Genomic DNA, 18,722 nt, shown 5'->3' on the forward strand with positions numbered 1-18,722 from the left:
TGTATGAGTAAAGCCTACATGAAATTGGGTTCTGGATAGTTAATTTTTTTTCATTTGTTTTAATTGCCCCAGATTAAACAGACAATGTCATGGTTGGAGATTCTCGAAACATTGCCTTACAATGGTAATTAATATACAGGGCACAATATTTCACGCGAACCGCCGTTCTGTTCGTGTGTCGGTTACGCAAAATTAAATTTACGCGAACCGTAAATTGGTTACGTCATGGCCTGTAAACTTTCAGAAATTAAAACTTGCAAACTTCACGATTACAGGAAGTTTATCCATCCAGACATACTACTACTAGTACGTAGCAAACCACTAAAGAACATTATATTGCAACAGTTGTAACTTGCGACCAGTCTAAACTTTTAAAAAAGTTTTAAAGAAATGTGCTCAGACCGCTAGGGATAGCTAAATTATTTACTTCTATTTTATCTCTGAAAGGTAGTATATAATACTGGACTGGCTATAATTTTGCATAATAATGTTAAAAACAGTTTTAATGTAAACAGGAATCCAAAAGTGTCACAAAAATTGAAAAATCCTAACATCGCATAATGAGCTTTAAAAAACAAACATTTGGAACGTCACTGTAGTATAGAAGTACCATCGATAAAGTGAAAGTAGCATAGCCAACGCAAAAAGGAATCCCTCCAAATGATCATGTATATATTTTAAAGGCGTAGCGCCCATTATGCACAGTACGCATGTGCGTAAAGCAAAAACAAAATCGGGGAATAGGCCGGGGCTGTCTGTAATTGTTCTATAAAATATCCTCTTAAAATTGACTCGAAAAACAGATTACAAAAAAAAAAGAAAAAAAAAAGGCCTCTGAAAAGGCTCAGATTGCATCTACAGGCGTCCTGATTTTCAAAATGTTCACAGCCCCCCCCCCCCCCCCCCCCCCCCCCGAATATCCCCGCTCGGGCACGCCTTTGGCGTGCACAATGCTAAGAAAATTTCTGGCTACACCTCTGTATTTTGTTTCAGTACTGAGGCTGATATTCAGTTCTTTTATAATATTGTTAACTTCAGAAAGCATTAAAGACATTTTTTTTTTTTTTTTTTTTTAAATGTTTTCTTTTGTATTTGTTTTATCTTTATGTTTCAGCTAAAAACTATGTATTTAAAGTATAATTTCAACGTAATTTTGAGGTAACCGATCAGGTAACCCACGGGTTACGCAAATATAATTCACGTAACCGAACAATTGGTTACCTAGGTAAAAACCACGTGAACCAACTTCCGGTTCCCTCAGATTTCGAAATATTGTCCCCTGATATATATTGTAAGGATGTGTCATGAATGAAAATCATGTAGATACCCAACTTTCTATAATATAAAAATATACATTTCCAATGTTCTGCAACAGAGAAAGTGAAGTGCTTGCTTGAACGTTTTTTTTTTTGGGGGGGGGGGGTTGTTTTACATAATTGGGATTTATATTTTTAAATTATGATGCTTTGCATGTTGTTGGTTTTATATTTTTAGACATTTATAAATGCTTTCGGTTTACATACACCTGGGTTCATACCCCCCCCCCCCCTCCCCACACACACAAATTCATTGACATTAATTGGCTTTGATCTGGGAGAGGGAGATAAAGAAGAAGGAAAGAGAGAGAGGGAGGGGTGAGCAGATGGAAGACTTGGATAGTTATTGCTGGGGATAAATACACTGCAAAACTATGGATTGCTTGTCGACTTTTTTTTTCTGTTGTGTACTGTTTAAATATAACATAACATGGTGACAGATGTAAAAAAAAAAAAAAAAAAAATATGTTGATGACTAAATAGAATTCATCTAAAAATAGTTCACCCTTCACAGCTGTTGCATTAGTGGCACTGGTACTTAGGACTTTAGATCTCACTAATTTGGGCACAATATATATATATAGTTTTCTGCTGCTGAAGGGTTATATTGCATTAAAGTTATTTTAATCTAATTTAAGCAAAATATTTCAGATGTTTTGAAGTAAACTCTTTTGAGGTTGGCATGTTTGTATTTAATTTGGTATGTTTATTTTGGGCACAGCATTTAATACCTTAGTTGCAATCTAAAGCCCTGGGTATCGTTTTCTTAACAAGACATCTCAGTTTACTACATATTTTTTTAGGGGGGGCTGAACTGAACTTGCCCGAATGACATGTGACGTCAAGACCATCTTGCCTGGATGACCAGACAATATTTGCCCGAATAGATAAATTATCACACAATGGGGGGTGGGGGGGTGGGGGGGGCTACAGCCACCCCCCCAACCCGTACGCCTATGAATTGGCCCATATTGTTTCACTACTGCAATCTGTATTCCAATTTAAGTGGAACATTTTATTTATTAAATGGAGAGAAGGAAAGGTGACAAAATGTTTTATAAAAACATTAAAGTATAGTTATTAGTGGTGTGAATGTTGTATATTGTCCCAAACTGTGACCCATGACTGGTATATAAAACCCCATGAGAAGTGTACACTTAGTAACAATGCTGCTAATGGAAAACTGGCAATTACCAAATGGTTGACATCCAATAGCTGATTAATTGATCAATGTGCTCTAGTGGTGTCATAAAGCAAAAATAAATTTTAACTTAAAAGGCATTCACAGCATCCAGGTAAGTTTGAAGACTGATAATAAAATTTGCATCCCCTCCTCCCCCCACCTCAAACATGTTCATCCCCAACAAAAAAATCCTGGGGGTTTTGGTGTATCCTTTTAAAATATCGATAAGGAAAAAAAAAAAAAAAAAAAAAAGAAACATGTTTGTAGGTAAAATAGGTCATGCGATACCCATGTATATTAATCAATGTCATCTTTACTGCCTAACATTAATATTGGGGGTGGGGCGAACCGACAAATAGTTGGGGGCGAACTGGCTTGGAGAGGAAATGTCTGGTACCCAAGCCATTGACAATAATTTATTTAACTAAAGTCATAATAAAGTTTTATGTAAATTCACACATTGTACTCTACAATTATTATCACTTCTAAAAAAAATATTAATACAAAATAATAATTTTACTCCCATTTTGAAGTTGGTCTGAATTAATGTTAGTCACGAAAAAACTTAAAACACGTACACACCTTACCTACGTATATTAAGCCTATGGTACAACAAACAAGAAATAAAACAAAATTTCTATCTACACATCAGTTTCTACTTATTTTTATTTCGTTTCATAATTAATGAAAGTTGAATACGCTGTATTTTGATGTTATTTGTTTATTTTTAATTGTGTACGAAAACGACTTGCTAGACTGGTTTCCTTTTTCACGTAGGACCCTATTTTCGTGTGGCGTCACCTGGCATTGACTTCACCTCGAAGTGTGTACTTTAATACTGGATGCATACAGAATAAAACTAACATTGCAAATTATAAAATTGGTAAGTCTACCATTTCTTAGATACACTAGGAAAGATAATATTCATAAAAAAAATTTTAAATGTTATTGTTGGACAGATAAATATAGAACCCTTCTTTTCAATTTTCATTAAAAGAAATTGTTATAACTTATTTACTGGTTTCTATCCAATTAAGGTTCAACCAAGTCTGTCCTGGACCAGTACAGAAGTTATGTGTTAAGTATGAGAGTAAACCTTCTGCCTGTTATTAAACAGCAAGGGGTCTTTTGTATACATGTACTCTCCCACAGATAGGTTAGCACCATGCATGTTGCCCTCAAAATCAAAATGTCTTGTCTTTTAAATTTATAAGTTGCCCATGTAAAAAGAAGTCTTTAAACACACCTATGTGGATAGTACTACATATTTCCTTTTTTTAATTAAGTTATGAAATAGATATAGAAAATAAAATGGCCATAAGGTTTTTGTTCTTTTGAAAATTGTATAATGGAAAAAAAAGCCCTTACATTTAAAACTGCACATAAAATATGCCCCCAAAATGTCACTTTACCATGCCTTACTTCATTTCTAGGGAAAACACTGTGATGAATGGTATTGTTGGTTTGCATAATGCATTTCTATACATGCAGAGGTTATTTTGGATACCGGTAGTCAACACCTTTATTTAATATCCATAAATAAAATTATTTTCCAAAATAAAATGTTTTTCCTACCTACCTACCCTATATTTTTCCAGCATGTAATAGGAAACAAGTAAAAAATATTTTTCGGCCTGATTAAACATCACAGACTTTAGCTTCTCTCTGTTATAAGCTTATCCAAATGTGTGTTGCAGGTTTGTAGATTAACTATATACTTAGTGTCCATTTTCACATGTTGAAACTAGGGTCTGAGCCTTTAAAAAATAGATAGAATTTTATATATACATGTGTGTGTGTGTGTGTACATGCAGCAAAGAAATACTTGTACGTGTATGCATACATGTACTGTTGGAACAAAGAGCAAATTGGAGATGGGTGGGGGTTTCTGATCAGCTCTACTGGTAGCAAACAGCAGAATAGCAGTTGCTGGATGTGCTAGTAGTATTACAGATTTGACCATCTACATGTTTTATAATTTGTAGTACTTACTTAATTGACATGCATTTTCTATTAAATATATTTCACAGAGAAGTGCAACATGTAAGTAAGTACTACAAAACAAAAATGAATTAAAAGAATTAAATCCCTCACCTTTGGATCGGATATTTTCTCATTCCACTGTGTACAAACTCTGTTGCAATTTAAGCATAGATCAAGCACTGGAAGCTGACAAAATATGAGTTCAACAACTTCAAGAGGAAGATGTTCAAAACTTGTGGAGTTTGTTCTGCTTGAACATGCTGAAGGACAGTTGTGGTTTTCACTGTCTAGAGCATCACCAAGCAGCCCAAATGTTTTCGAATGATCCGATTCACAAGAAGCACATGCAATACTTGAGTACTCCACTTTTAAACATTTGAACTGCTGAGAATCTTGTTGTTGGCTTGTAAACAATGATCTTACGGGATGTGTCTTTGAATGTGATGATCCTGTATGTGGTACCGATGAGGAAGAGTCTGAAGATGAATCACATATGTAAACTATATCAGTGAGCTTCTTAATTGGGGAATACATCTTTGAAGTAGTTCTGTATGATGTGCCTGATGATGACGAGTCTTTTAACTTACTACTCGATGGATCATCTATCATAGAACTTTTTACCTCGACTTCACTTTTTTCACTTCCACTTTTGTCATTTATGATACAAGAATGCACGTCTATTTTTTGAACAGTAAAGTATTTTGATAAAGTGTTTTTCTGAGGCACAAATCGTTTGCCATGGTACTTTATCCTTGGACTCTTGAATGATGTCTTTGATGGTGTGGTTTCAAGTGACTTTGATGGACTTGGTCCTGACAAGTATGATGAAGATGTGCATGAAGCTGTATTACAAACTTGTGATGGAACTGTCAAACTTTTTGTACCAGTGTCCAAGCCATGTGACTGTGTTTTTTTTAACCTCTTAGTCCTACTTCTGGGATGCAGTCCTCTGTTGCAATCCTTACTGCTCTTTTTTACTTGGTGTGGATTTGTTAAAACCTTACTTCCGGTTTCACTTTGAGAAAAATTCAAACATTCTGAGACATCAACGTGAATTTTACGCTTTCTTTGCCAAAAACACTTCCAATTTAAACTAGCATCAGCACTGTCTAAATCTGATGTTTTATCAACATCTTGACTCTCAGTTTGGTCAAAAACACCCGATCTACTTTCAGTTGGAACAGGAAAGTTGGATAAACTTTTTTCTTGCGATTCACAGAACGTCGCCTGGTTCTCACCTACCTGTGTATTGGAGTCTGTGCTAGACTGTTTGCTCACACGTCTTGGAGCCTTAAATTTATTTTGTCCCTTTGCCATTACATGATTAATCTTGTTTTCTTAAAATAAGTTAAATTGCAATCTAATTAAAATTAGCTCCACTATTACACGTGGATCTAACAGCAGCCCATTGGCATTGGCGCTCATGTCCAGCTACCCTTTCATTCGACCAATCAAAACCTTACTTGCAAAATCATGCCAGTGGCGGTGATTTGAAAAGAATTTGAAAACATTTGGGATTATGCCGAGGGTATACGAAATGATTCGGGTGAATTACGAAGAATATAAAATTCGTTTCAAGACGGAAAAAAACCCAAGATGGTATAGCCATAAAATCTGTTTATATACTAGTATACAATCCAATCATTGCACTTCTCGCCCGATATTTTTAGAATTTGTACGATCCCGAATTACGCTATAAAAGGCGAAGTGTAATTGTTAAATTGGTCGATATTTAAATTGTCACCTGGACATGGGAGTCCACGCAATGCTGTTAGATCTACTGGTGAGATCAGTAGAGCTAATTTTAATCAGATTGGTTAAATTGTTGATTAATTTCCATTGAACACTTCCAAAACTGAAAACGGCTGCTTACACTCGCTCAGGGGAAATAACTCTATCAATATAACATATATGGACCACATTGTAAACATTTTTAAAGCTGCACGGTGTGGAGATGAAGATTACTTTAAACATTGTATTAGTTGTGTACCAGATGCATTTATACATCACAACAAATCGGGAGACACTGTTCTCCATCTGTGTGCCAGACATGGTCACCTGACATTATTACATTTATGTTTAGAACGCGGAGGAAATGTGGAAATAACCAATTTTGAAGGCAAAAGACCATTACATGATTGTGCCCAAGCTGGTCATGTCAATGTGTTGAAATGTTTGCTTAAGACAGACATCGATGTCAACTGCTTGAAAAGAGGAGATTGGTTAGTGTGTTGGGATCGTGTTGTCAGACCATGTTTTGTAGCCTTAAATTGGCCGTCTCAAAAGTTACATAATGAACTAGTGCAGTCAATACTTTTCTTAATGTGCAGGGCAAGTTGCTTCCCTCTATTTAGCAAATTTAAAATGGCTGGTAAATTTTTTATGTTTTCGTTGGAAGATTTATTTTGTTAATGATGCAAGTACTTCAATCAGGATGTAGTGAGTATGGTAGGTCATACATTTTTGGTTTCTGTGTTCATTTGTTGTACTATTTCGACTGAGAAACGGTTGAAACATATGGTGCCTATAAGTTTTGAATACTAGCTATATATAGGGTATGTAACTATATTCAGATGTAGAAAGAACAACACTTTCTATGTCCCTTTGGACTAATAATGAATAAAATGTTTAGGCCTATTAATGTTTTCTTAGATCATACCTTGAATTGCATGCAAAAACATACTTATTAATAAATTTGCTTAGGCATATGGATCAATCTAATTAAAATTAGCTCCACTATTACATGTGGATCTAACACCAGCCAGTTGGAGCTCATGTCCACCAATCAAAACCTTACTTGCAGAATCCTGCCAGTGATTTAAAACTAACAACACTGCGTAGTCCCCAATGTCCAGGTAACAGTTCGTCTGTAAATAATAATTTAAATATTGACCAATCACACTTCGCCTTTTATAACGTTATTTGGGAGCATACAAATTCTAAAAATATCGGGCGAGTCTATTTTAGTGGCCGCAGTACAGCGAACCATACCAATACGTACGGGATGGGTTATCAGTCTTCAATTTTACATTAAAAATTATTTATTTATTTATAAAAAAACCCCCAACTAAATCAGTCTTCAGTTTTACATTACAAATTATTTATTTTATAAAATAAAACATATTTTAAGGCATTCGTAATTCACACGAAACATGTCGTATACCCTCAGGATAATTCGGAATGTTTTCAAATTATTTTTAAATCACTGGCAGGATTCTGCAAGTACAGTTTTGATTGGTGGACATGACCTCCAACTGGCTGGTGTTAGATCCACATGTAATAGTGGAGCTAATTTTAATTAGATTGGCATATGGATCATTCTGTGTCAAATCACCCAATGGGTTAAACCTGACAGTCTCAGATTTTTATGAAACTTGGTATACATGTGTGATTGGGATCCCACAGCACCAAATCCGAAATTGTAGGCCAATTGAACCAGTGGTGTGGGAGATACGGCCCCACATATTTTGAGATTTTCGGCCAAAATGGGCATGCCGCCAACCTTTGAACCCTTATATCTCAAGAACTACTGGGCGAATCTTCATAAAATTGGTATTGTTGGAAAGGCATTTTGAAAAGGATTCCAAATCTGCCATTATTGTTCAGATAGAAGAATGTTGGGGTACATTGACTTTTTGACCTTTGTTATGACCTTGTGGATCATGTGACCTTGATATGACCTTTCTTGAAATTTAATCTCCCACATGTTAACTAAAACATAATAGTTTCAGAGTTGTAATATTCTTTGTTTAGCAGCAATACACATTCAAAAATTGCATGTCCATGAAAATAACACCTTTTATGCCATTAATGTCTGATTACCTATACTGAAGTAAACCTGAATGACCAATTCCTGATGCTAGGAATCATCATCTCTCTTGAACACCGAGTAATACATTGTAGGCCTACATGCTATGATCATATGATATCAAACTACTTCCTTCATTGCCTTCTCATCAGTTCAGCAGTCACAGAATCATTCGGTCATCCACTTCCCCCATAGTCTTGCAATTCTAGCATCATCCTTTTTACTCCGAGAGCAGTGTTCGAGATTAACGGTATCCCGATATCCCTGGCATACCAGAATTTAATTTTGGATACCAGATTTCAAGAACCCAGTATCCCACCGGGATGCCACATAATACTAAATTCTCAGGTGGGATACCAGATTTTGAAATGTTAGTATCCAACTGGGATACTGGCCAAAAAATTTAATCTCGAACACTGGAGAGTACATCCATCGAGAAGATGCAATAGAAGGTGTATCAATGACACAGAAGATGTCCCCTTCACAAATCCAACAAGTGTCTTCTTCATTTGGCCAGTGAAATAACTTAGAAGGTCCATGAGGGTGCATGAAACAAATGAAGAAGTCTCCATGCTCTTCTCAAATGTCCTCAACTAGCCCAACCCATGCCTCATTGTCATACAGACAACAGACATAGTTTTGCTTCTTGGCTTGTAAGCATGCATCTTTGACTTAGACACTAGAACTAACCGGTGAAATTGCTGTGTTCCCTTGACCGTTTTAGCCACTTGAAACCTCCCTTGTAGTTCCAACTCATGCTTTGCTATGTGTTCTGGTGTGATGTTGAAAAAGTGAATACCTGGAATACTCTTGATGCAGAAGTCCATGATAGCCTCACTGGTCAGGATTGGGTCTGTGACTCTTGTGTAGGGACGCTGCAAACTGGCCTTTGTCAGCAACCTCTTCACCGTACCCCCAATTCCATCACAGACACTTTTGCCATGGTTAATAAAATTGTTCTTATTTTTATACTGTCCAGCAACCGTCAGTGAAATAATGGATCTTTTTTACATGAGGAAACTCAGTCTGATTGGCCTAAAATTTTGAATTTGGTGCTGTGGGATCCCAATCAACAAGTATACCAAGTTTCATAAAAATCTGAGATGGTCGGGTTTAAAATATCTGGTATTTTGGGTGATTTGACACAGAATGACCCATATATATTTATTTATTAAATATTTGTAAATACACTGTAGTATGAAATAAATGAAACCTGGATCGAACATCTTCAATACTGTTTCAATACATTCCTTTAAAATGGTTTATTAGCATTCAGTTCATTCCATCAAAATGCATGAGCATCTATCCACAAAATTGCTAAATAACCAGTTCAGTTCATTTAGTTTCTGTGGTGTAATATGGTTAGTACAAAGGACACACAAGCCAAGATTGTTGGGATCGAATCTTGGCAGATCTAAGTGAAAGCAAAAATACATTTTGGCTTAGCAGGGCTTGCGCTATTAGTAGCCAAATTAGCCATTGGCTAATTTTTACAAAATATGGCTAATAAAATTTGCAAGTGGCTAAAATTTTGGCTATAAACCATTTTCTATAATTTCTATAATTTTCTATTCTAAGTTACATAGATGACAGCGCCAAATGAAAGTCCTTCTGACAAGATTGTATCAATTTAATAGCCCAAGTAGTCTGATGCTAAAGAGCTATCACTGTCCTATAGTTCACTAAATGGCAGAGTACTCAGGCTGCCCAAATGGTAATTCAACTTTTTCATAAGCGTGAACCCTGGACATGCATTTTAAAGTAAACGATATGCATTCAAAATAAAGTTTATTTGTGAAATTGGAGAAATTGGCCAAGTATAATCAATTAATTAATGAATTAACCAGACACTATTACGACACTAGAATTGTATGCTGGGGTTGAGGGCTGGTTATTTAAATTGTACATGCCTAATCATATACAGTACCTATAATATGACATTTTATAATAGTACTAATATTTCCATTAATTAACTTTAAACTTGTGTTCCCTAGAACCTAAAACAGGCCTCTTAAAATAGAAATTTTGCATAACCCATAACAACCATGTAAAGTATGTCTTAAATTTAGTGCTCAAACAAAATATAGTTTACAAAAAACTAGACAATGCACAAATCAATGAAATAATCATTGGTGCAGTTTTCAGAGGACTGCTAAAATGTTTCAATAATATTAATCATAAACATTTTTGGTTTGTGGTGGATTGACCTATTTGGGGTGACCCATTCAAACTAGTGCTTCCCGAATGGTATACAACGGATGTGGTATGTACTGTCTGGAAAATGCATAGTAAAACCTCTTACTGATAACTGTTAAGATAAGTCAATGATTGTATGTAGTGAGTTAATATTTTATGTTAAAATGGGGTTTTTTTACATTTCAGTCAAATACTCTATATATAACAGTTTACTATGTTAATAATGTTTTACAGGACACCGCTGATGTTAGCATGTACCAAGTCAAATGCTGAAATCGTACAGTTGTTGTTAGATGCAGGAGCCAATTCTGCACTGAAAAATAAAGATGGATGGAATAGTTTTCATATAGCATCCAGGTACAGTACATAAATGTTAAGTGAACTCTTGTCTAAACCGGATTTCTGTGTAAACCAGCACAGTTTTTAAAGTCCTGTCCAGCTACCGTTAATTTATTGTGATTAAAACTCTGTCTAAACCATTCTCTGCAACTCTGTGGTAACTGTTTGGATTTGATCTTATATGGGCACGTGACACTGTGTTAGGGCAAACAAAGGCAAGGGAGTTGACGAAACGTGCAGTAGTGTAGGTCTGTAGAATATAGGACTTAAAAATTGATATCATGTATATTTTTGCAGGGAGGGCCATTTAGCCATTTTGAAAACTCTGCTGGAGCACGATGGCAAACTGTGGGACACAGTCAGCAATAATGGCCGTACTGCACTACATACAGCAGGTAACACAAGATGTCTGCCAACCTTCTTGTATCTAGTCATTTCCTTATCTTTATTTATATCAGCAATTCCTCACAGCATTCAGCCCTGATGACAGAAGAATACAGTGTAACTAGAATTCCAAAAATTTAAATATACGGTGAAACCCCTCTAAACCGGGCACCTGCAGGACCAACTAAAAAGTATGGTTTAATTTATTGAGTATCCAGTTTAGAGAGGTTCTGTTCTGTACTGATATTTAAGATTTGGAAATAAAAATTGTCAATTTTGTTTTAGAGAATTCCAGTTTTGAGCAGTTTCACTTTATCTTTGCCAGGTTGGTCCCCCCCCCCCCCCCCCCCCCCCCCCACCCATTACTTTTGCATGACCTTTATTAATCGGTGCATTTATTTCTTCTGCCAGTCTCTGTTATGTGGTCTAATAGTAATAAATTAGTATATTTAATAAATATACATGGCTGTATTTGCTTCTTTCTTTCTTTTTTTTTGCATATATGGACCCATAGATGATACTAGGATTAACTTTATTACAATAATCGTATTTGATGATGTAGTGGTAATGTCAAGGCTGGTGGGTGTCACGATTGTGTTCTATTACCAGTTTGCTGCACTGCACTAGGCTTAGTGGAGGGTGAAGACACAGACACTTGTTTACATAGACTAGTGCTTCATAGCTAGTAGGGGTGGGATGTAGCCCAGTGGTAAAGTGCTCACTCGATGTGCGGTCAGTCTGGGATCGATCCCCATCGGTGGGCCCATTGGGCTATTTCTCGTTCCAACCAGTGCACCACAACTGGTATGTCAAAGACCATGGTATGTACTACCCTGTCTGTGGGATGGTGCATATAAAAGATTCCTTGCTGCTAATTGAAAAGTGTAGCTCATGAAGTGGCGACTGCGGGTTTCCTCTCTCAATATCTGTGTGGTCCTTAACTATATAAATAATAAAATGTGTTGAGTGCACCATTAAATAAAACATTTCTTTCCTTTTTTGTTCATAGCTGGTATACAAACACCAGTCCTGTCTTGTAAATTGGTAGAATTCCATGCAATAATTGGTTTTCTCTTAAAAACATAATCTCATTAATGTTAAATGTTGGTAATGATTTATTATTTTAGTATTGGTGTTTTTGTCACACTACATGGCTCGAAATAGCGGCCTGCAAAAAGAAGTTCGTTTTTCAGATATATAAATTCACCTGCTAAAACTACCAAAAAATCACAGGTCATTTTTCAAGAGACAGATTCACGTACAATTATCAAATCTGCTAATTAGCTCAAGATTTTGTTATAGTTTAATTCCATAAAGCTCAAAAATACATCTCAAGAGGTCCTAATTTTTCACATACTGTCACAAACAACAAGCTGTCTTATTTCCAGCAGGCCATGCATTTTTGTAGCAGGGCATATTTGTTGGCCTGCTATTTTGAAAACAACAGCAGGCCATATTTTACTTGATATTTCGAGTCTTGCACTACATGTATATCAGTCTGCAAATAGTACATAGTGTTTGGTTCAAGTGGGGGGGGGGGGGGCATAGTCAAGTAGTAAAGCAATCACCTGATGTGCAGTTGATCTGGGATCGATCCCTGTGGTGGACCCATTGGGCTATTTCTCGTTCCAGCCAGTGCACCACGACTGGTACATCAAAGGTTATGGTATGTGCTATCATGTCTGTGGGATAATGCATATAAAAGATCCCTTGCTACTAATGGAAAAAATGTAGCAGGTTTCCTCTTCAAGACTATATATCAAAATTACGTTTGACATCCAATAGCCGATGATTAATAAATCGGTATGCTCTAGTGGTGTCGTCCAACAAAACAAACTTTACCTTTGGTTCAAGTGAAAATCTATTTCAGCCTTACATGGTCACAGTGATGTGGTAGAGTTTATGCTGTCGACTTCTAACTATGCTAAAGACATGAAGGACTGCTGCGGCACAACTCCTCTGATGGACGCCATCCAAGCTGGACATGTGGACATTGCCAGAACTCTCATCACTAGTAAACAGGTCGGATCATTGTTCATAAGATCATTTCTATAGTTAGTTTTATTATTATACCAAATTACAGTTTACATAAACAAAACATTTCTTTGGAGAATACTTGGGGGAAATATGGTACAAACAAGTAATGTAATATTTTGTATGATCGATATGCCTTTTTTTTTTTTTTTTGTCTTCAATATATTTTATTGTACCCGTATCTGTTTATCCATGTTAAATCAGTACTCGCTTAAAGCATGGTCGGTTTGGGATCGATCCCCACCAGTGGGCCCACTGGGCTATTTCTCATTCCAGCCAGTGCACCACGACTGGTAAATCAAAGGCTTTGGTATGTGCTATCCAGTCTGTATCCTTGCTGTATTAAGAAAAATGTAACAGGTTTCCTCTGATGACTTGGAGTCAGAATTTCCAAATGTTTGACATCCAATAAAGTAATCAATGTGCTCTGGTGGTGTCGTTAAACAAAACAAACAAACTTGTTTTTTAAATTCTTTCTAGGCTAGTGTGTTTACCTGTGATAACTTGTTCTATGCTCCGATCCACATGGCTGCACAAGCGGGAAAAATCTCATCCGTGACCTACCTCGTCTCCGAGCTGGGAGTCGACATCAACCAGGCGACCTGTTCTACACTGTATACACCTCTACATGTCGCAGCAAAGGTATTGCAGCTGTATACAATAAGTGCTGATAGTTAATAACATGACCACGGCAAAAACATGCTGTGGGAAGAATAACGTTAATATGTTTTATATGGACGTTTTGCTGTTGGTAGTACTACTGAGTTTTCCAACTCTGAAGTGTGATAGGAAAGTGTAATTTGTCAGTATTAATTATTAATTTACAGTAATAAAAATATTGATTATTTAACATAGGAAATATGTTAAACTATTGGACTGGGGCCTCATTCACTAAACTCTCGCAACTTTGCGATCTCGTAGTGCAATGCTAAAAGACAATGCTTTATTGTCTAGCAGAGCCTAAGAGACCTTTGTGAATTAGGACCCTGACCTGTATATTATGTCACAGAGAGACTTTAGTTTGACAATTTGATTCAAAAATAGAATTTCCCAAAGAAATGTTGCACAATTGCTTAATGTTAACCAAAGTGCAACATTTGTTTGTGAATTTCCATCCTGGAGCCAGACAAGAGCTTTGCGCCTTTCGTCGTGTCATGTTTGTTATGAGGCATACTGAATTTTAAACTTGTACCAACCTAACATGTTAACCATATGTTGAGTGAAAATTAAAAACTTACAACAACAGCTGCCCATGATGAAATGCACTTGCATATAAAATATATTTATGACCCTTAACTTGTGTTGAGTAGTAGCACTTGTGTATATGACCTGATGTTAACATCAAGGTAATGTTCTTTAACTAATCGAATCGAGGGAAATAATTTTGGTATACTAGTCAACGTACAAATACCATTTTAATACTGATTTCAATACTGCTGCAACAGAAAATGTATTTGATTGAAGTTACATGTGTATCTTCACTGTCCTCAGTGGCATCGTGGTTACGCCATCAGACTACAGGCTGGTAGGTACAGGGTTCACAGCCCGGTACCGGCTCCAACCCAGAGTGAGTTCTTAAGGGCTCAATGGGTAGGTGTAAGGCCACTACACCCTCTTCTTTCTCACTAACCAGTCACCAACTAACAACTAACCTACTGTCCTGGACAGACAGCCCAGATAGTTGAGGTGTTTGCCCAGGACAGCGTGCTTGAACCTTAATTGGATATAAGCACGAAAATAAGTTGAAATAAAATGAAATGTGTATCTTCTGAGGACGACATAACTTGCAAACATCCTTTTGCTTTACATTTTTCCTGCTTTATTTTTCTCATGTCACAAAGTATAATTAATTTATAACTATTGTTAAAAGATCCATTTTTAGAGGACTAGTTAAATATTTGATCATCTTTCCTTGTATACATGTATGTTGATATCATCTTGACAGAATTTACTAATTAACGCTAGCTTTGGGTCAGCAGAACATTTTGCCAAATTAAAAAATTAAATTTAAATTATCAAAATTAAAATTATCAAATTCAAAAATTGCAGAAACCCAGTTATTTTCTAACAAAATATCCATTATTTCATAGAAGTATTTTGCATATTAAAATAAAATTCACCAGTTGTGTTTTGATATTCACAATTGGCGAATTTGGTGAATGCCAGAGCTAGCCTTGCTAATTTACGTCAGTGTTTTAATTTACTAGTTTGACTTTTTGTGTGGCAGTTGCATTTATGACATTTTATTTCCATGCATGCTGCTAATATCCGTATCCGTGTTAACCTGGGGGTTTTCTTGGGTTTTTTTACATATCAAGTATTTAACATCATATCATATATAGTTCTTGGTTCTATCTTATTTGATTTAAATAATTTGTAATGTGGTGGTGTGTTTTTGTTTGTTTTAATTCACAGAACCTGGTTTACATTTTTGTTACCAGAGTGACTGTTATTACAAAACAGTTATACATAAATGTATTACATTTCAGTAAACGGATTGAAATTTCCATGCAATATTTACAACCTTGTTTCAAGTTCCATACCATATTCTGTTCTTTTACACAGCAAGGGCAGGTGGATATGATTCAGCACTTATTATCTCTTGAAGCAGATATTGATCTACAAGATAGTTCTGGGAGAACAGGTCAGTTAGACAAGAGGGAAAAAAAAGAAGAAAGAAATGTTTTATTTAATGACGCACTCAACACATTTTATTTACAGTTATATGGTTAAGGACCACACAGATTTTGAGCGGAAACCCGCTGTCGCCACTACATGGGCTACTCTTTCCGATTAGCAGCAAGGGATCTTTTATTTGTGCTTCCCACAGGCAGGATAGCACAAACCATGGCCTTTGTTGAACCAGTTATGGATCACTGGTCACGCAAGTGGTTTACACCTACCCATTGAGCCTTGCGGAGCACTCACTCAGGGTTTGGAGTCTGCATCTGGATTAAAAATCCCATGCCTCGACTGGGATCCGAACCCAGTACCTACCAGTCTGTAGACCGATGGCCTAACCACGACGCCACCGAGGCCGGTTTAGACAAGAGGATTCAGCATAATATGCTAACTGAATACTATATAACTAACAACTTTACTTCATATCATAATTATCATAGTGGAGTATTTAATATAATATTAAATCTAAAAGGTTTTTTTTAAATATGGTGGCCTGAAAAAGTGGTTTTTACACTTAGAGCTGTGTAATAAGTTCTCTGGCCATGCCTTGTAATAAGTTTTGAAAAAAAAAAAAAAAAAATATTTAATCATACATTCATAATTCATACATTCATTAGGTTTCAGAGTAATATTGGCTGTAATGTATTCAGATCGTTTTACTCCAAAACAAAGTCGGTGAACAAATTATAATAACAGATAAAAGGCACCAATTGCCAGATTATTTTGACATGCCTGGATTCCTATCTAGTCTGTGAGACTCTAAAGCAAAATGTGTGTTAATGGTCAGCCTCAGCTATGTTTTCAAATATAGGAAAAATTATGTAGCCGTGTCCTTACAATTTTAGCATGCAACAAAGATGACTTTTCAACTTACATTAAGTAACACTAGGACTGCTTACAGATAAGCAGTGAATCTTAGCATACAAATGTGAGGGTAAAAATTGTAATGGGCAAAGCTGAATTTCTGCCTCATTCATTTTGGTGTTCCAGCTAGACAAAATGGGAACCTCTCATATTTTTATCCCCGACAACGTGATTTAGAGGGGATATTAAAAAGCACTCCAAAACCGTTCAAGATAATTTCATGAAACACGGCACACATATTAATCTATTGGTGTCTTTTGTTATGAGGGACTTTTCAGTTGCAATACTTGTTTCTGTTATCATGGAAACAAATAACCAGAATGCCCATACACGTATTCATGATGATGAAACGGTTAAACCATATACCCAAATTTGCTATTTCTAGAGAACAACTCCAAAACCATTCAAGAAACCGTGTACACATCTAGTGATCTAGTTCTTGATTTATATTTTTTTTTTTCTTCAAAATGTTGAGAATAAGTTGATATGGCAGCTTAGCCATCAGAATACTTTATTTTTTAGTAGAACGACAATCATTACTTAACAAATATATTTACGATTTTTCAACACACAAATCTTACTGCCGTGTAGATTTGTACATTCGTTCTATGAAAGTATTGAAGTTTCAGTTACTATAGTGATTTATGGATAGTATCAGAGCTGGCACATGTGGGCTTTACCACCATTTCATAAAGCAACCACAATTATAGTGTTGAGTACCCCTCTATTTAAAATCTGTACTAACATTTCAGAACATCTTGATGTATCCGCTGGTATTGTAGGATATCGGCAATCAACTTCACCAGTTGCTTCTAAAGTAATAATGGCCAAATTAATAATACATGTATATGGGTTATGGGTTATCTCCAGTTTTAATGTGAAGGTTATCAGTGAGCTAAAAAAGACGAAACTGTTTTTCATAATACTACTGGTACTATAATTTCTTGGAACAGGACCCAGAACGATAAAATCGAAAAAGGAAGATAATTAAGATGTACATGTCAAATTTACATTGTGTTGTTGAATTCAATGTACAGTACCCTCAGTTGGGTCAGTAGAGGGTCTCGTAAGTTGTCAAACTTGTGCCCAATTCTTTTGTTCTTTGCACAATAAAATAGGTTTGCAGTGAATCGATCAGTTGGGTGGTAATTGTTATTTGTTTTGTGATTATTTCCAGCTCTCCATTTTGCCAGCAGTGGTCAACATGCCGAATGTGTGAAGATTCTGTTGCGGTTTGGTGCAAACAAAGATTGTGTGGACAAATCTGGCAAAACAGCTTTGCAGCTCGCCAGTCGAGCAGATGTGCACGAAACATTTCAAGATGCTAGCAGTACAAAGGATTAGCTTGCATCTGGTAAATGCAGACAACTGTTCGATTTTTATGAGAGGAAAACATATCCATAATTAATTTGATGCAAGAAAGATTTAGTGGTTTAAACAATATGGATGGATTTCATTCTTTATTTTTATGAAATATACTTTAGTAAATAAAGTGTGTTGTTGTCATCAGTTTTTTTGTTGGTTTTTTCACCTTATTAAAGTGAAACAGTGATATATATATTATATATACATACATATATATATATATATATATTATATATATATATATATATATATATATATATATATATATATAGGCAAAGGCACTAAAGTAGATAATTTGGGAGAATAGAAAGATGGTCTCTGTAAACAGGTGTTGCTTAGAGGTGGCTGCTTGACTAAAGATACACACACACACACGCACACAAACTGCCTTTGTTTTTTTATACACCCGTCCATGATGGGTCGTATTGTGGTATGGCGTTGTTCATACATCCGTCCGTCTGTCTGTTAACTTTTTCTTAACCAGACCATATCTTGCATACAGATGTAAACAGGACCATCAAACCTCACATGTAGGAACAACTTGGGAAGGTGGTGTGTCGCGTACTAG

General features: G+C 35.9%; 2 protein-coding genes across 4 annotated transcripts in view; one reads left to right on the forward strand and one right to left on the reverse strand.

Moving 5' to 3' along the window:
- Positions 1 to 5,934, reverse strand: part of LOC121368325 (F-box DNA helicase 1-like) — a 48,526-nt gene extending 42,592 nt beyond the window's left edge. The window contains exon 1 of the mRNA XM_041493005.1: positions 4,594 to 5,934. Coding sequence (XP_041348939.1) covers positions 4,594 to 5,799 — 1,206 coding nt within the window. The 5' untranslated portion in view covers positions 5,800 to 5,934. The remainder of the gene's footprint in view (positions 1 to 4,593) is intronic.
- Positions 5,858 to 18,295, forward strand: LOC121368326 (ankyrin repeat domain-containing protein 16-like). 3 transcript variants are annotated; one of them, XM_041493008.1, is made up of 7 exons: positions 5,858 to 6,081; positions 10,721 to 10,843; positions 11,123 to 11,220; positions 13,080 to 13,231; positions 13,724 to 13,885; positions 15,809 to 15,887; positions 17,967 to 18,295. In XM_041493008.1, exons 1-7 carry the CDS (start codon positions 6,002 to 6,004, stop codon positions 18,131 to 18,133), a joined length of 861 nt encoding a protein of 286 aa, XP_041348942.1. In that variant the 5' UTR covers positions 5,858 to 6,001; the 3' UTR covers positions 18,134 to 18,295. The 3 variants fall into 3 exon arrangements, with proteins under 3 accessions (XP_041348942.1, XP_041348940.1, XP_041348943.1); XM_041493006.1 differs by lacking the exon at positions 5,858 to 6,081 and adding an exon at positions 6,193 to 6,704; XM_041493009.1 differs by lacking the exon at positions 5,858 to 6,081 and adding an exon at positions 6,786 to 6,930.
- The last annotated feature ends 427 nt before the right edge of the window (positions 18,296 to 18,722 follow it).

This window comes from Gigantopelta aegis, chromosome 3, assembly GCF_016097555.1.
Source record: "Gigantopelta aegis isolate Gae_Host chromosome 3, Gae_host_genome, whole genome shotgun sequence".
NCBI classification, from domain to species: domain Eukaryota; kingdom Metazoa; phylum Mollusca; class Gastropoda; order Neomphalida; family Peltospiridae; genus Gigantopelta; species Gigantopelta aegis.

Bases quoted from the DNA above. Each gene is read 5' to 3' on its own strand.
- LOC121368326 (XM_041493006.1), top strand. From the start codon at position 6,394: ATGGACCACATTGTAAACATTTTTAAAGCTGCACGGTGTGGAGATGAA. The intron at 13,886-15,808 runs GTATTGCAGCTG...TCTTTTACACAG, and splicing joins CTCTACATGTCGCAGCAAAG to CAAGGGCAGGTGGATATGAT. The intron at 15,888-17,966 runs GTCAGTTAGACA...GATTATTTCCAG, and splicing joins AGATAGTTCTGGGAGAACAG to CTCTCCATTTTGCCAGCAGT.